The sequence below is a fragment of the Ovis aries genome, chromosome 4 (genome assembly GCF_016772045.2).
Source record: "Ovis aries strain OAR_USU_Benz2616 breed Rambouillet chromosome 4, ARS-UI_Ramb_v3.0, whole genome shotgun sequence".
NCBI lineage: Eukaryota > Metazoa > Chordata > Mammalia > Artiodactyla > Bovidae > Ovis > Ovis aries.
In genome coordinates this window covers 31251846-31271046 of record NC_056057.1, presented here as the reverse complement: position 1 = coordinate 31271046, position 19201 = coordinate 31251846, and the positions used below count along the sequence as shown (strand labels likewise).

At 41.3% G+C, this 19201-nt stretch overlaps 1 protein-coding gene across 1 annotated transcript in view; it reads right to left on the bottom strand.

The window, feature by feature from the left end:
• The window catches only part of DNAH11 (dynein axonemal heavy chain 11), a 356503-nt gene extending 337513 nt beyond the window's left edge, over window positions 1-18990 (bottom strand). The window contains exons 1-6 of the mRNA XM_060414536.1: window positions 18415-18990; window positions 17027-17170; window positions 9523-9719; window positions 9110-9308; window positions 8245-8344; window positions 4401-4612 (exon numbers count right to left, since the gene is read on the bottom strand). Coding sequence (XP_060270519.1) covers window positions 4401-4612; window positions 8245-8344; window positions 9110-9308; window positions 9523-9719; window positions 17027-17170; window positions 18415-18750 — 1188 coding nt within the window. The 5' untranslated portion in view covers window positions 18751-18990. The remainder of the gene's footprint in view (window positions 1-4400; window positions 4613-8244; window positions 8345-9109; window positions 9309-9522; window positions 9720-17026; window positions 17171-18414) is intronic.
• Window positions 18991-19201: the final 211 nt, after the last annotated feature.

Sequence of the window (19201 nt, the reverse complement as noted above, 5' to 3'; positions counted from 1 at the left end):
CTGAATTTGAGAGGGATGGAATTATAGGACTACTTCCATTATTATAAATGTCATACAATATTTTACAGATATCACTGCTACTGCTGCTAAGTCACTTCAGTCATGTCCAACTCTGTGCAACCCCGGAAATAGCAGCCTACCAAGCTCCTCTGTCCCTGGGATTCTCCAGGCAAGAACACTGGAGTGGGTTGCCATTTCCTTCTCCAATGCATGAGTGTGAAAAGTGAAAGTGAAGTCGCTTAGTCATGTCCAATTCGTGACCCCATGGACTGCAGCCCACCAGGCTCCTCCATCCATGGGAATTTTCCAGGCAAGAGTACTACAAATGCAAAATAAATATATAAAATGAACAGATAAAATCCAGATGTCAAAATCTCCTCAAAAGTCACTACACATAATAGGTCTGAGGTCTGTGAAGCCTGGTTTGTACTGCCTCACAACATCCATGGGAAGAGGGGCTCAGTCAGACCCACCATGACCAGGCCTGGCTGCCCTAGGTGGGGACAGCGGGAGGTCAGTTACCCCCAGACAAGCTGGGTCTCTGACCAGACCAGGGCGCTTGAACAGGTGGCCTGGGTCACGGCCCCATATTTTACAGACATCAACAGTATACCACATATTACATGGTAATTAGGAATAAAAACTTATTTTAAACTATGGAGCATAACGTAATGGGTAAGAGCTCTTTCTTACAAGCTGGATGACTGTGGGCATCCTATTTATCCTTTCTGGACTTTGGGTGTCTTTTTTTTTTAAATGTAAGCTGGATCTACTAATAAATAGTACCTATATCATAGTGCTGTTAGAAGATTAAATTCATAGATTTTTGTAAAGGGCTTAGAAGAATTCTGGTAAATAAAAGAAACTACACAGTGCATGCTGGGGCTTTCCAGGCAGTACAGTAATAAAGAATCCACCTGCCAATACGAGAGACACAGGAGACACAGGAGACACAAGTTTGACTCCTGGGCTGGAAGGATCCCGTGGTGGAGAAAATGGCAACCCATTCCAGTATTCTCGCCTGGGAAATCTCGCGGACGGAGGAGCCTAGTGGGCTACAGTCCGTGGGGTTGCAGAAAGTCGCACATGGCTAACCAGCCATGCACATAGACACTGTGCATTAAAAAGGCATTAAAAATCAACTGGACAACAAACAACTGGAGGTGGCGATGGGTGTTGCAGAGTTTAGCTCTTCAGAGAACCCAGGTATGAAAGTTTACTCATTGCCCGTTTTTGATTCCTTCCATGTTGGGACAGATTTATTACAAAGTCTACTTGGAGAATCTAGGAAATTGGGTCAACTAAACCTTTGGACATAAGCCAGGAATAGTAACTAAGGAACAAGGGAAGCGAGGTTATTTCCTCAGGAGTTTGGCAAACTTTGACCATGGACACTGACCAGGGGCCAGGGATAATAAGTTAACAGGCTTACAGCTAACCAGGGCTCTTTGCAAGCCATCTATAAAAATGAATGACAATCTTTGAGCTTTCTACACTAACAGGGCTTTGCAGTAAAAGTTTGGATCATTCTCAAAATGAGATGAGGATCCTCAAAAGGGGTTTGGGAGAAGCTGTGGTCACAGTTGTTAAAACCGCAGTAGGGATCAAAGCCTTTCACATGAGATATGTCCATTAGGGCCCAGTGCGCTCACTTAACAAAAGGGCAAAACTGAGTTTGCACAACAGAGAAACAGAAATAGAATGAAGCCAGAGGAAACACTGAAATATAGCAAGGAACTGATCCGTTATCTGCAATCAAGAGCTGCAACCAGTTCATAAGTCAACAGTTTGGAACTTGTACTGATTTCTATTAAATGTTGCACTGAGCATTTCATTTAAGTTCTCTCCTTTGATCCTTACAACAGCCCACGAACTAGGCACTTACAAGGACAGAAACTGAGGCTCAAAAGAGTGATTTAACTCCACTGTGTGCTCAGTCATGTCTGACTCTCCTGCGACCCCAGGCTCCTCTGTCCCTCGAATTCTCCAGGAAAGAAAACTGGAATGGGTAGCACTCCCTTCTCCTCTAAAATGGTTCAGTCAGATTTGAATCTTGGTTGGTCTGAGTCCAAAAGCACTTTGCATATATTCTGTCTCGTCAGAAGCAGAGAGAAGAACCCACACACCCACACACCCGCACCCCTACCTCAATCTTATACTCCCCAAACTCTACACTGCAGGTCAGAAGACCTGTACTTTAACTTGTCCTCCTAAATTCTCAAGGAAATTGAGCAAATGATATCTTTCAAGTTTCAGTTAATTCATCTGAAAAAGTATCAGGGATTGGAATGGAACCCAGTTCCCCAGCCAGTTTCTCCTACAACACCCTTCTCTTGAATGCTTAGGACAGCAAAGTGCTGGGGCCTGGGGCAGCAGAAGCTCTGAGCTGCTTGCCTTGACTATGAGCAGATTTTCAGGGTTCCCAGTTTCCTCCAATTTACCCCACTGTGCAATAAAATTTTTTAATTTTCAATATGAGTCATGAGGTGAGAAGCATTAGACTAGATTGGGGATTTATTTAGGTCACTCATAGTTGTCCACCCTTCCCTGAGCTAGTGATCCAGATCTGTCTAAAATATCCTATCTTCCTGGCCACAGAATTGCTCCAGGAGAGAAAATAAAATGCTTTCAGTTCAGTTCAGTCGCTCAGCCGTGTCCAACTCTTTGTGACCCCGTGGACTGCAGCACACCAGGATTCCCTGTCCATCATAAAACCCATCAGTCCAGAACTAAAAACAAAGTCAGTCTCTTTCCAGGTAAGTTCTAGTAGCAGAATATCCCTCTAGTGCTACCAAAAGCCACCTTACTTACATGTGATGAGAGGCTAAGAATCAAGTCAATCAAACACACATGAGCAAAGTGGAGTTTTGAAATTATCATCTGATTCTCCTGGAGAATGCTAATCCTCAAGTCTTTGCACACTGAGACTTCCCAGTTAACGTGAACTTAGGCCCTTCTTTCTGTTCCAGTTTGCCAGTTACAGGTAGAAGTGATGTGACTTTCGTAAGAGGCGTTCTTAGCCACACAGACGCTAAGCCACACCGCAGATTCTGATTCTCTGGCATCCATTTTACAAAAACCCCTTAGGGGTTCAGACCCATATCCTGATAAAGACCCTGCTATGGACTGAACTGTGCCATACCCTCTGAAACAGTGCCTGTGCTGGAGCCCTAACCACTAATGTGACTACCCAGAGATGGAGTCTTTAACAGGTAATTCAGGTTAAATGAGGACAGGAGGGTGGACCCCGATCTGATAGGATTGTGGTTTTGTAAGAGAAGGAGGAAGATCTTTCTCTCCACCACATGAGGGTACAGAGAGAAGGCAGCTATCTGCAAGCCAGAAAGAACACTGGCCAGAATACACCAATGCAGGAACCTGGACAGGTCTCCCAGCCTCCAAAACTGTGAGAAAGCAATTTCTGAAAATAAAGCCACCCAACCTGTGGAATTCTGTTATAGCAACTCAAGCAGGCTTACACACCACACACATGCATACAGACACACGCACCCTTCGAGAATCACTAGATGATACGTCCTTCTAGTATCTTTTAGCTCTGAAATTATGAAATGCTCTCTGATATTATGGACACAAGAGGAATTAAAACTTTCCACTGGATGAGGAAGCAATCTAATTTTTAAAAGTACTTTGTAATGTAAGTAAAGAGTAGAGAAACAATCATAAGCAAGAGATTTTTAAAGATCACCCATGAATCAACCTTTTTTTTAAATCGACTACTATTTTTTTTAATTCAACTACTATTTTTTTTATTCGACTACTATTTTTTGAGGATCATTCTTGCTTCTACCCAGTTCTCTACTTTCCAAAAGTCTTCCCTCAGCCTGCATTTCCATGGAAACCAAAAGGAAAGATACAAAGAAAGTAACTACACATGTGCGCCTTGTATTAGAAGCTACCTTAAATCGCTGAAGAAAAGTAGGGTATTAAACAGAATCCAGTAACACCCTGTCCTGTGATTGTATTTAAGTTAATTCTAGTGCTCCTTTGCCATTTAGGATAGAAAATCACCTGGCCTTTGTTACCATAAAAGTCATCTCTGAAAAAAGAGGGATACAGTGATCTCTAACTGGATTTATTCATTCCTCATTGATTTAATAAAACTTGAAAAGTGAAAGCAATAGTTTTGCTCAGTTGTGCTGGACTCTTTGCAACCCCATGGACTATAGCCTGCCAGGCTCCTCTGTCCATGGAATTCTCCAGGCAAGAACACTGGAGTGGGTTGCCATTCCCATCTCCAGGGGATCTTCCCAACCCAAGGATCAAATCCGGGTCTCCTGCATGGCAGGCAGATTCTTTACTGCTGAGCCACCAGAGAAACCCCAATAAAACCTACTACATGGCAATAATTCTCACTGACTCCATTTTTTCATGCTACGTACCTGGTCAATGAAGAGATTACAAAACTCTTGCAATAAAACTATAACCCGAGCAGGGGTATTATAAAACTTGGAATGACTCCAGATCAGACAGATGGTATGAAATAGCGGGGCAATTAATGCACCGGTCTGTGGGAATTCCGTCTCCTGCAGACACTGAATGTGTCTTCTCAGGGGTCTCAGGTAAAGCTCCACATCTTGGGCTTCGAGCAGAGCTGAAAGGAAACCACCATTACTGTGAGGCAGTCTCTTCTATCTAAATTCACTTCACAAGTTCAAGACAACAATGCAAAACAACATGGTTATACTTAAATGTTGCCTCTTTTTAGATTATTCACCCTACAATTGACACACGACAGGTTAGGAAAAGCTGCACATATTGTCTGGCTGTAAGAATCCTTCAAAAGAGCCCGGCCATATTCACCCTTACAGCACAAGTCAATTGTGACTGAAGACTCAGAAGCTTCATCAGCAGAATGTTAATTCCTTCTAGGTACTTGCTACCAGCACAATTTAATCATTTATTGTTTCATTCTTCTATCCTAGGAGAGTAACTTATACAATGACTGAAAAATTTTCTATTACATTATTATTCAAAATATAACTACCGGAATTTTTAAGCATGGGTAATGAAAATATTTTGGACATAGACGGAGGCAATAGTTACAGGATACTGTGAATGCACTGAATGCCGCTGAACTGCACTCTTTGAAATTTTACGTTGTGTGAATTTCACCTTAAGTTTAAGCAGAGCATATTGATGTTTGGTAGAAACCAACACAACACTGTAAAGCAATCATCCTTCAATTAAAAATAAAGAAGATTTAAAAAATTGTTATGCATGGTAGGAATAAGGTATATTTTTTAAAGCTATATAAAAAAAATTTAAACAGTTAACTGTTACTAATTACTGCTTCATCTAATTCAAATTTTCTCTTAAAACTGGCCCTTGTGATGGCCCTAAATAGATTTCCTTCAGATTCCACTTTACTCCTCAGGCTACAAATACTTTTGCTTAACTGAAAGGCGTCTCCTATGAAAGCAGGATATGAAGGAAACTAAATTCTTGTTTTATTGTGTATCCCAAAATACTCCTGTTAGAGATTAAAAACAAAATAACCTGCTACACTTTTTTTTTTTTTGGCTGTTGGAATCAGATTATCTACCCACCCACAGTACTCTACTTGACAAGTAACTCATATATCTGTCCATTTAATAATAAAGTCCTGGGCAGAAAGAGAGGGTCCAAGAACCATTTTTATCCCAGATACATTCATGTTCTGAAATGAGTGTTTTCAATATTAATTTCAAAATCAAATAACTGCATGTAATAGGTAAAGTGCCCTTAAAACCTGATAAGTGCATCTAGAGACTACAGAGCCTCCAGTAAATCTTTGGGAGGGCCTTCTAACTAACAATGGGTTTGGGCCACTTGCTCTACTCAAAGTGTTTTTTCCCCTGAATCTCTAGGCTGTATGCTCATAAGGCTCTAAGGATCCCTAGGATTTATTCCTGTAGACCTTGTATCCAAAGAAAATGTTAAATCTTACTAACAGAAAAAAACACAAGCAGCTTCTATTTGTGGAGGGCACACTTACTGTGTGCCTAATACTTTGTACTTGTTGTTTAGTTGCTAAGTCATGTCAGACTCTTTAGTGGCCCCATGGACTATAGCCCACCCAGGCTCCTCTGTCCATGGGATTTCCCAGGCAGGAATACTGGATTGCCATATCCTTTCCCGGGAGATCTTCCCAACCCAGGAATCGAACCCATGTCCCCTTCATTTCCTGCATTGGCAGGCAGACACTTAACCACTGAGCCACCAGGGAAGCCTGGTACTTTGTACACTATATATTAAATCTTCAATTCAGTGGTTCTCAGCCGGGGGAGGTCTTCCCCACTGAGGGTCATCTAGCAATGTCTTAAGTTTTTTTTTGTCATAATGGGCATGGGGGTAGTGGGTAGACTCCAGCAATGCTGCTAAATATGCTGCAATGCATAGGGAGGTTCCCCACCACCAAGAATTATCCAACCCAAAGTGTCAGTGGTGACAAGGTTGCAAAATAGTGCTTTAATCTTTGTAACAATTTACAAAGTTTTAATGTACCAATTTGGCCAGTGGAAACCAGAGACTCAGCAAAAAGATGGATCTGGGGCAGAAACTCAGATCTAATTCCCTCTGTTTGAAAAAAGGCCTTGAGACAACAGTTTATGGAGAAAAGTCTAAAAAGTTAGCGTAACTTTCTCAAAGTAAATTTTAAGTATTTTATAACCTTCCATGTATTATACATTAAAAATTAAAGAAATAATTTTCTAATGTCAGAAACAAAAACAGCAGTTCCCTGGTGGTCTGGAGGTTAGGGCTCTGTGCTTTCACTGCTGGAGGTCCGGGTCCAGTCTCTGGTCTGGGAACTAACATCCCACAAGCTGTGCACACAGCCAAGAAAAACAAAACCACCAGCTACTGGGCCACGCTATCTTATAGTTTTATCATTTAAAACTTTAGAATCATGAATCATATCCATATTTATTTACACATGCCTAAAGAAACATGAACAGAAATCAAAAAACTATGGCAGCAATAAATGCTGGAGAGGGTGTGGAGAAAGGGAACCCTCCTACACTGTTGGTGGGAATGTAAACTAGTACAGCCACTATGGAGAACAGTGTGGAGATGCCTTAAAAAATTGCAAATAGAACTACCTTATGACCCAGCAATCCCACTGCTGGGCATACACACCAAGGAAACCAGAATTGAAAGAGACACATGTACCCCAATGTTCATCGCAGCACTGTTTATAATAGCCAGGACATGGAAACAACCTAGATGTCCATCAGCAGATGAATGGATAAGAAAGCTGTGGTACATATACACAATGGAGTATTACTCAGCTGTTAAAAAGAATTCATTTGAAACAGTTCTGATGAGATGGATGAAACTGGAGCCAATTATACAGAGTGAAGTAAGCCAGAAAGAAAAACACCAATACAGTATACTAACACATATATATGGAATTTAGGAAGATGGCAATGACGACCCTGTATGCAAAACAGGAAAAAGGACACAGATGTGTATAACGGACTTTTGGACTCAGAGGGAGAGGGAGAGGGTGGGATGATTTGGGAGAATGGCATTCTAACATGTATACTATCATGTAAGAATTGAATCGCCAGTCTATGTCTGATGCAGGGTGCAGCATGCTTGGGGCTGGTGCATGGGGATGACCCAGAGAGATGTTGTGGGGAGGGAGGTGGGAGGGGGGTTCATGTTTGGGAACGCATGTAAGAATTAAAGATTTTAAAATTTAAAAAAAAAAACCTATGGCAGGGGGTTACTCCTGGTTGAGACTGAAAAGATAAGGAGAATTTGCACTATTTTAAATTATAAATACCATCTTATAATTTCTGGCTTCTAACAATGTGCATGTATTATCTGTTGGAAATTCAATAAACAAACCCTCCTCTCTCTGTGTTAAATCTTCAATGATGATTTTGCATTCTTAGGAGTTAAATAAATGGTGGAACTTAAGCAAATTCCAAGATTCTACTGGGGAATAACTGGACTAATTGCAGCCCAACTGTTGATTAGAAAATCTCCATGCTGGGCATTCAATGACTTCCTGATAAATACCAAAAGCCTTTTCCCTCCACACAGGCATTCTCAAAGTACTTAAATGGTTTACTAATAGCTGAAGAATAAATTGTAGATGATTAAGATGGATTTACCATTAGAAGAGTCAAGTGCAATCATTTCAAGAGCATACGAAGGGTAGAAGGAGGCTGAGCAAACAGGCAGGAGTCTGATCAGGAGGGACCTCTGATTCAGGCCAAGGGACACGAGTCTTACCATTTTTCACAGCCATGAAAATGTTCTTCAATGTTGGAAAATAGCTGCTTTGCTTATTTTTCAGGATCTTCACCATTTTGAGGACAATAGGAGTCTGAAGCTAAATTGAAATATATATATAACCTAGATTAATGACTAAATAAAAGCACTCTGCAAAAAATATTTAAATTATATTCCATTAATGCACAATACACACAGTATTTAATACTCAAAAGATGTACCTGGTTTCAAGTTGAAAATAATTTTTTAAATTAACATTTTTCCTTAAGCTTATATTTTATTTTACATTTATAGGACTTTATTTGACTTTTTTAAAAACCTGATTTACATTTTATTATATATGTAAGATAATAAATTTTCATATAAAATCTGTTTCAGAAAAATCTCTAAGAGATAGATGAACAAGTGAATGAATGTCTTAGTTTTTAGAACATTAAATTGAATAACTTCTAAGGCAAACATTAGCAGAGGAACCAGTTAGTTCTTCCAAAGTTGCATCTCTCCACTAGGCAAAGCCTACTCCTTTCCCAAGTCAATTATATCAACTAGATTAATTAAATCATAAAAATCTTCAACATTTTCAACAAGTTCCCTTGGGAACTACACTTCCTAAGCCACAAAGTACTTCCAATTACTCACATGCTGTCAAAATATTTTAAAAAGGCAAATTCACCTTTAATACCTATTAATTAAATTCACCTTTAATACCCATACTACAGAGAATTTTGCAGTAATAATTGAGTAAGTCATTCAGACAGTGTGTTAAATCTTTAAAGTTATTGGAAATCACTGCTTTGGGGCACCAAATTCAACAAGTGACTCTGCTAATTCAATTGACAAGCAATTTCTAGGGCTCTCTACTTACTTGATCATAAATGCATGATAGGTTCTCTCTTCTCATCGTCCAGAAATCCAGTTCAGTTTGAGGATTTGAGTGAAGACCATTTAGCAAAGGCTGCACTGAATCTTTCTCTACAATTTCTTGGATTTGATGTGACCATTTAATAACCACTGATTCAATTGCATGGAGTACTTTCCTTTCATTTGGCTCCAGTCTGCAAACACTGAAATGATTAATAGTATAATACAAAAATGAATCATTTCATCCAACTAAGGAGAGGACTTAGTATTTTAATAACTATTTTTTATTTTTAAAATATGCTGTCATTACAATAATATTCCTATATTGCTAACATGGGGGTGTTACGGGGGTGTGATATTAAGTAGGTATATCAGCTCTCCATTTTGACATCTTGTGTAAACTGTATCATTACGTACTTGGTCTCTGAATATTTCTGATCCAGGTCAATGTTTCCTGCAATAGTGGGAATTGGTAGAAGAGTTCTTCTCAACATTTTGCCCCTAAAAATATGCATTTTACTTTTCATGACTTCTATATGATGTTCCATGTCTTGTGAAATAAAGCATGACCAGGATGTATGGTTGTTCTTATTAGAAATAATTGGCACTAAAATCTAGAGAAAGAAAAACATTTTAAGAAGCAGAAAAATTAATCCACAGATAATGTATTCCTTCAAAGACTTTCTTGTTACACAAGATCGGCAACTAAACCACTCAATTTCAATTTCATAAATGTCCTCCCGTGATATCAAATCTACAAACAGATGACAAAGTCAGTGACCCATTTAGACTTAATCAATTAGACAAATTCTTTCACAGTAGAAGTACTATACTGCTTGTTCATTCATTTACATATTTATCAAACATTTATGAAGGCTCCCAGTAATTCAGACCCTGTATGAAATAAGCAAAATCATGTCAAGTAAGTAAACTGCTTTCTTAATGCAATTGAACACACTGGAAGGTGTACTGATGGAAAAAATCTTCTTCAATCACATGGACACAAAAGGAAATTCATCTTGTCCAGCTCTGACGGACATCCCAGTGGATTAAATTTTGATAGAAAGATATTTATTAAATCATATGAACCTTTTTTGGAACTCCTTCCACCATTAAGTTGGGAATATCAATGAAACTCTATGCATGGGAAACCTCCAAAATAATTTTTTGTGTTCCCAAAGCCCAGCATATGTTAAGTAATTATAGTTTGTTGAGTTAGTGAAGTTAGTCTCTTCTTGCTTCCTCACTCTTTTCCTTCACGACACTCTTTTCCAATATGTACTAATTGTAAACATTTTTTTCTGACACAATCTGTCTAGACTTTCAGCATTAACCATAAAATTTCCATTAGCTAAAACGTGTAGAAAACAGCCTACCTTTTTAAAGTTGATTTTGAGAACACAATCTTCTAGTTAACTACAACAAACTGAAAATTCATTTTCCAGTGGGGATAAAACACATATTTCCAAATTGTATAATATTTTCCTGCCTTGTAATTTGTACCCACTACTTCTTGAACTAGGAGGTTAGTAAGAAATAGTGTGTCTTTCAATGGCAACAATCTAAATGTCCATCCACAGATGAATGGATAAAGAAGATGTGTACATACAATGGAATACTACTCAGCCATAAAAAAGAATGAAATAAAGCCATTTGCAACATGAATGGACCTAGAGATTATCATACTAAGTGAATTAAGTCAGAAAGAGAAAGAGAAATGCCATATAGTGTTACTTATATGTGGAATCCAAAATATAAGGCACATGAACTTATGTATGAAACAGAAATAGGCTCCCAGGCAGAGAACAGACTTGTGGTTGCCAAGGGGGAGGAGGGCTAGGGAGGAAGGAACTGGGAGCCGGAGATCAGCAGATGTCAACTATTCCATAAAGGATGCATGAGCAATCAAGTCCTCCTGTGCAGCACAGGGCACTACACCCAATACCCTGAGATAAACCATAACGGGAAAGAATACATATATCTGAATCTTGCTCTCTATATAGCTGAATTTGCTCTATAGCAGAAACTAATACAACACTATAAATCCACTATACTTCAATAAAAACAAAACAAAACTAGTGTGTCAAGCTCTGTGGGTCAGAACTGCCATGAGAGGTACATTTTCCTATCATGTGGAAAACACAGGAAAAACACCCATCTCTGACTGGGAGGGGGGTTAGGGAAGACTCGCCAGGAAAGCTGATACTCGGTTTAAATCTTAAAGGTGAACAAGTAGGGCAGGCAGAAACGTGAACACTGACACGAAATCACTGAAGACTAAAGGAGTACATTGCTTCTGAGAAAGTTCCAGTCTGGCCTGCCTGAAACTGGAGCCAGCACCCCTAAGGAGAGGGGCTGTGAGGAAAGCAGGGGTGGGGCTCATGAAGAGCTTTGGAAACGAGACTGAAGACTTAGGCTTGCTGGGCTGCCCATGCACTGACACACTGAACCACTGCTTTCTAGATTACATTCCTAGTATCAACAGCTTTTTCTAGAAGTCAGGGATAGGGATAATTCTGGTTCTTCATTTCCAGTTTACTGGATACGGTTTCAAACTTTCGCTTTATTTACTGTTCTGTGACAAGACCAACTTCTTTCAAAATTAAGTATTTGTGGCATAAGCGACAGATAAAACTGTTATGCAATTCTGAGCCACTTGCTTTGTAGAGCAGTTAAGCCAAGGGCTAGAGTAATTCCATGAACATCATTTCAAACAAGGTGACCTGGGATGTGCTCTGTAGTGAAAATAAACCTCGTTAGCAACAAACATATACAAAGGTTCAATTAATCTGCGGTTTTGTTTTTAGCTGGAAGTTTTTTGTCTAGGTTTTATGCTTTATAAGAAAAATCCCCAAACTTTCTCTGAACCAAAATAATTTGGACATGTTTACTAGCGGATATACAATTACAGGCAAAAAAGTCTCTGCTAGCATTCTCAATGGCACCCCACTCCAGTGTTCTTGCCTGGAAAATCCCATGGACAGAGGAGCCTGGTAGGCTGCAATCCCTGGGGTAGTGAAGAGTCGGACACGACTGAGCAACTTCACTTTCACTTTTCCCTTTCATGCGCTGGAGAAGGAAATGGCAACCCACTCCAGTGTTCTTGCCTGGAGAATCCCAGGGATGGGGGAGCCTGGTGGGCTGCCGTCTCTGGGGTCGCACAGAGTCGGACGTGGCTGAAGCGACTTAGCCGCATTCACTTTATCCTGTTTTGAAACTTGGCATCTTCCTTTTAACAACAGTTCTTAAATCAGTAGAGACTATTACCTGGGCAACAATTTCAAAATACAGGAGCCTAGGTCTCTGCTAGACTTCTTAAATTGAAATATATAGGAATGTGGTCCAGATACTGATTCCAAGAACCAAATCATACTTTCATTCTGGCTTGAGAAACATTTACAGTTACTGTTTCTTTCAAGATATGGGTCAACATAATACTTAAATAACTGCATGACATTAATATTTTTGCTAAATTATATAATATAGTTAAAATAATAGCCTATAGGGACACATGATAATATTGAACAGTAGATCCAGAGTAAAATTTTGCACACGTTAAATCTGAGACGTCTATTACACAGCAAGTGTCAAGTCCAGAAGGGCAGTGGAAGCCCAAGCTTCAAGTTCAGGAGAGAGATCAGGGCTGGGAAGAGAAATTTGGGAGAGCCTAGCATATTAACATAAATTACTGTTTATCAGTGTCTATCTGTGTCAAACTTCAAAGACTATACAACATCGAATAGAAATGAGAGTATATTAGGTCATTACTTGAGAAAAAAATAAATATGAAGTCATAAATGACTTTTTCTCATCTTCTGTTCAAACACCTGGTCCATCCCTTTATTTTACTACAACACTGGAAAATTCCCGTGACACTTTTCAACCCAGTCACTACTTTGGTAACATAGTCCCTCTTTGGTCCTTGATTGAGTCATGGATTCACCAATCCTTGTATTAAATGTTTTTCTTCTTAATGTACCAGAAAGTACCCAGAAAGATAGTAGTTAATTAGTTTGGAATGCAAGTCACAAATGGCCCATTTGATTTCAGACTTTTAAATGAAATCTGCCCTAATAAAACCTTCAGAGAACGCACATAACCATTATCATCTTTCAATAAATACATGGATGCAGGTTTGAAAATTGGCTTTGGTGGCAACCACCTGGATGAAAAAGTTGCAGGGTGTTAGTTTTCTAACCAGCCTTTCCAGCTTTATTCCTCACCACCCTCCAGCTCTTCTTCCCCAATCTAACTGTAGTAATGTACTTTGTTTTTAAAAATGCAATCTGCATTTCCTCACCTCTCCACACCTAGTTACTGCTCCTTGTCCTTTAACAAACAATTTACCAAATAATTTACAATGATTTACCTTCAATAAATAATTTACCATACAACCATGGATGCTTTTGAGAGTAAAAACAATAAGAATTAGCAGATGTCATCCCATCTGTAACAGAGGAGACTGGAACCAACTCAGGCAAATCAAGACCTGTAACCTATTCGAGTTGAGACTTCCTACCTTCCCTGACAACTCTAAGATGTCACAGCATCCTGCTGAAACCACAATGCCCACCACGCTGTATCCCTGTTTGTTCAGCTGTCTGCCTCCCTAGTTAGACTGCATGCTTCCTGAGGGCAGAAATGTCATCACTAACTGCCAGGTATGTCCTGTCAGTGGTACCAAGTAGGTATTTAAAAAGTATTGACTAAAGGAACAAATTCCAAGTGAAAAGCCCAAAGGGACACTTGGGAATTTGTATGGTAATAGGCCCACAGTCGTCATAAATGTCAAAAAAATTCAAATGGAAATATCAGAAATCATACACCAAATGCTTTTCCTCTATAAAAATATCCTGAAGCTCCATTGTTTTGCTTCTTAGAAGAGGATATCTTTAGCCCTCATTTAACTTTCATTCATTTAACAAGTACTTACTTAACTGTTACTATGTGTCAGGCAGAATCTTGGGGGTTTAGGACTCATCCCTGGTGGCTCAACTGGTAAAGAACCTGCCTGCCAATACAGGAGACGCAAGAGTCGTGGGTTCAGTTCCTGGGTTGGGAAGATCCCCTAGAGAAAGAAATGGCAACCCACTCCAGCATTCTTGCCTGGGGAACAGGAGCCTGGCAGGCTATGGCCCATGGGCTCGCAGAGAGTCTGATATGACTGAGTATGTAAGCACACAGTGAGGAAAGATTAAGAGCTGGGGTGAGGGTAAGGCAAGTAAGGCACTCACTATGGAACAAAACATAAGAGGACACAAAAGAACCCCACAAACAACAACAGCTTGATTTGTTGTTTAGTCACTAAGTTGTGTCCGAATCTTTGCGACCTCATGGATGAGAGCTTACCAGGCTCCTCTTTTTCATGGGGTTTTCCAGGCAAGAATACTGGAGAGGGTTGCCATTTCCTTCTCCAGGGGATCATCCCAACCCAGGGATAGAACCTGAGTCTCCTGCATTCCAGGTGGATTCTTCACCCCTGAGTTACCAGGAAAGCTCAACAACTCAGTAAGATGAATTATATTTGAAAATATTTTTTAAATAAAAATTAATCCAAAACTGATAAACAAAACAGACAATTTTTTAATCAAGATGAGTGTTACTGACATTTTGCCTTAGGCTCCAATATGACTTGGCATAGCACTGTTAGTGATCCTATTTTTAAAGTGATTTATTTGCATTAATTTTTATTTTTAAAAATATTGCCTTAGGGAATTCCCTGGGAGTCAGTGGTTAAGACTCCATGCTTTCACTGCTAGCACCTGAGTTCAATCCCTGCTCAGGGAACTAAGATCTTATAAGTCTTTGGTACAGCCAAAGAAAAAAACAAAACACAAAAAAACTGTCTTAAACTATTATTCATCTTGATTAATGAGTTGCTTTTGTTTCTCATCTCCCTGGAAGTTCTTCTCTTGAGCTGGGTGCCTCACTTGCCTGACCCTAGGTCCGGGCCCTTCAAAGATCCCTGTTTACCTGGAGGGCGGCTTCACAGACTAGAGATATTTGAGCAAAAAGACTTGAAAGTCATGAATGGGTTGGCTGAGTGGATTCTGGGGAAGATGAAGAAACAAGAGCAAAGGCCCCAGGGCAGCAGTGTGCCTGAAATAATTAAGGAACCACCACAAGGAAGCCAGGAGTTAGCGATTGAAATAAGTTGAGAGGTCACAGGGAGGTCAGACCACAGAGAATTTGGACTCTGACCGGGCCTCTTCATTCCGAATTTAAGTCTTGTCCACAAAGAAACCCAAGGGACAAGTGTGATGTCATCACTGTTTTCGTCTCAATGTTCATATCCTCAAGCATATTTAAATAAATTAGAATCTTCCAAAACCAGCTACACCCATAAGGTTCTGAATGTTTTATGTCTTCTATAGATATACTCATGGACAGTTTACTCTTTCACTTGAACTTCTCAGAGGGCTATGCAGAGAAAGGTCAGAGAAACCGGAAAGGGTTTTATATCTGTCACAGATGGTAGAAAAGCATTCTAACAAGGAGTGCAGCTTTGCACTTCTAAGTCCAGTTGATGGCAGCCTGGATTCCCATGACCAAAGGTCATTTACACTCCATGTAAAACCCTTTCATCAGATCAGTGAAAATCTCCTGAACACCTGTGACCTAACAAGAACTGTCTCGAGCGCTTAAGATAGAAAACTCTCTTCCTAGTGTCTTCTGGAAATCAACTAACACTATAGAAACTCAATTGAGGGAAACCATGGTAGAACTGAAGTTGGGGGAGAGAAGCCCCAGCTAATCCAGAGACGGCAACAAAATACTTGTCAAGAAGAAAGAAGAGCCTCAGGAAGTAGAAGAGGTGTGAAAGACGGAGGCTGACCAATCTTCAGTAAGAAATACGTACGTTGGCAATTACTCCTACATTAAATATCGGTCTTGGCAAGACTGTTTTGACGACTTATACCTAGCTTAGTGATACTAACCCAGTTCCCCCCAATTTGGTGTGCATTAGAATCACCTGGACTTCCTGGGTAGCTCAGAATGCAGGAAACCTGGGTTGGATTCCTCAGTTGGAAAGATCCCCTGGAGAAGGGAATGACAACCTACTCTAGTATTCTTGCCTGGAGAATTCCATGGACAAAGGAGCCTTTTATGGTCCATGGGGAGTCGAAAAGAGTCAAACACAACTGAGTGACTAACACAACCCCACACAGACACAGAATCACCTGAGAATCTTTAACCACTACTGCAGCCTGGCTCCCACCCCAATGATTGGTATTATGTGTCACCTGGGCAGAGTTACATTAGCTCCCCAGGTGATGCTAATCTTCAGCAAACAACTTCAGTTGAAAACAACTGCTCTGGTTCTTCCAAATTCAGTCATTTTGTATCTTATTCCTCAAAGCTGGTTTGTGAACAAATAGCATCAGCTCCACTACAGACCTACTACATCAGTTTGCCTTTACCAAAATCCCTAAGTGGTCTTAGGAACATTAGAGTGCCAGTAACATGGGTTTGGAGAGTAGTTCTCTGATTGAAGGGAGAGAAAAGGAATTTTAAGGCACTAATTCCTAATACTTCGTTTCTGTTATCTTTTTCCATTATCTCACACGAGTGCACTTAGAAACAAACAGGAATCTTAAAAACTGATAACACACTTTCAAAGTGTATATCTATCTTTATTCTAAACAGGAAGTTTAATACTTTAGCTAAGTGCAGAAGCCTATTCCAGTTGCTTTTTAATTTCCTTCCATTATTTAGAAAGAGGTATAGGATGATCCTACAAATTACCACCTGCTGAATGTCAGGGTCAGCTCATTTCAGGAACAGTCTAAATGCTATCATTTTCCATCCACCTGGCTAATGAGATGACCAGCTGCTACAGCTGGTTTTAATAGCCAGTTATCCTGAATTAATTTCAAGTGTCATGAAGATAAATATTAAAATATTAAGGATAGACCAGTACCTCATCTAGGAAAGCAGTTACGTGTCCAAGAGATGAGGCAGGTAACTCTCCAAATAAAACTATCTGAGAGAAGTCATTTACTCCAATGTTTTCAGTAGTCTTCTTGGCAATATAAACAAGTTTATGTTTTACATCTCTTGGAATCTGAAACAAGAGCAACATAATTAAGTCCACAATGTAGCTTCCATGTTAACAAGCAAGATGTACTATATCTAACTTGTAACTGGATTGCAAGCATGAGAAACAAAATCTGGCATCCTGCCCACCTTTATAAATAAGATTGTTCCACTGCTTCTCTGCAACGTGTATACAGTTTTCTTTGTTCTTTTATAAAGCTAATTTCACAGTATTATTAGTGTGAAATATCACCTTTCAGAAGATCACAATATACCATAAAGTCTCATAATTAAAAACAAATACAGGGAGAAATTAGAAATGTTTCCATCTCAGCAAAGGTTATTCTTTTGTATAACCTTTTCGTGTTAGAAATAAGCCCAACTGAGATAAAGACCAAGAGGTTACATTTGATTATTATCCTCAAAGCAAAAAAACAGATGTGTTTAATCAAGATACTCTAGCATTTTCACGACTACCAAGTCATTTCTTCAGGTATCATGACTAACCTAATACTAAAGTGTTCTCTCTGCCTACTCTGACAAACTTTTAAAAACTAGGAGAGTAGCAAAACAAACAAAATTCGGAACTTGTCAAATTCCAGTTATTTTTTCATCTGTGGGATCCCCGCCATTATAATCGACCACATCTTGCGATGATGGTACCACTTTACAACGTAAGAGGAAAGCATCCCAAGACTATAAATCTTGCTCCAAAGTCTAGAAGTACCAATGCTGTATTCGTAGAAGTACAAATACTGAACTCGTTAACGTTCAAGTGTACTAGAAGTCAAATTGAAAAAGGAAAAAGAAACACTGTTCTGAGCGCAGAGTGCCGGGAATCCTTTTTTTAAAACTAAGTATTAGTAGTATTCCCTGGGATGAAGTGTGGTTGACAGGCAGCCGGAGCCATGCCCAAGCTTTTTGGGCTCTGCGAAACGCATGTGGCTCCAGAGTGACCCAAGAACAATTTAAAGGAAAGTTATCTGGCACAGAGAATTCACCTTGCGCCTAACAACCGGGCAGCTAAAGAACGCGCGGCTTTTGCAGGCTCAAAGGCTGGCCTTCCAGAAAACTAACAGCCGCTCAACAGCAGAGTGGAAGCACCTGGGGGATTCTGTGGACTCCGGGGGCAGGCACTCGATAGAAGTTATTTATTTGTTAAAGAGCCCTAATACATGTCCCGAAGGAACCCACGGAGGCGCGACTGGCCAGTCCCGCCCGGGTGTCCTCCAGGCGGGACGCGAGGTGTGGCCGGGTCCCCTCACCCCTTACCTGTTGGGACGCCTCGAGCTGCCCCTCAGTGGCGACGCTGAACAAAAGGCAGCAGGCTGGGCTGGGGCTCTCCAGAAACTCCCCCAGAACCTGCCGGTTGCCTTCACTCTCCAAATGCTGGCTCCATTTCTCTTCCGGGAGGCCCAGTAACTGCTCCAGGCGGCAGCCGACGAAGCGCACCCGCGCGTCCCGGGCAAAACCCCGCGCTCTGCTGGCCGCCGCCACCTCCTCGTCTTCGTCTTCCTCCTCCAGCTCCACCAGGCCCGCCGCCTGCGGGCCGGCGCCCGCGGGGAGGCGAAGAGTCGGGGCTTCCCGGGCTGCCGCCTGGGCTGCCATCCGGCCCGTCCGAGGAGGCGCGGGACCGGCCGGCGCCTCGCGCGCGTCGCTCCCCAGCCCCGGCCAGGCGAGGCCGCCTGCACACGCGCGCCCCGGGAGGCGCCCACCTGCTCCAGCGACCACTGCGAGCGCGGCCGCCGGTCCCGCACCTGCGCCCACTCGGCCTCCCGCGTCGGCTCGCGGAGCTTAGCGCAGCGGGACCGAGTTCCGGAGGGGCTTCAGCAGCGCGTCCCGTTTCCCGGGGAACGGCGGCCCCGCCCCGGCCCGCTGGGGGCGGAGTGAGCGCCAGGCCAAGCGGCTTTCCGCAGGGGAGGGGCTTGCCCTCCACCGGTGAGAGCCGCTCGGTGGCCTCTCCGCTGCCTTCTGGCTCCCTGGCACACAGGACATCTCCGTGGGGGCTCCCGGGGAGGGAGTCCAGTATTGTTAATTGCTGTGTTTTGAGCAATGCTGC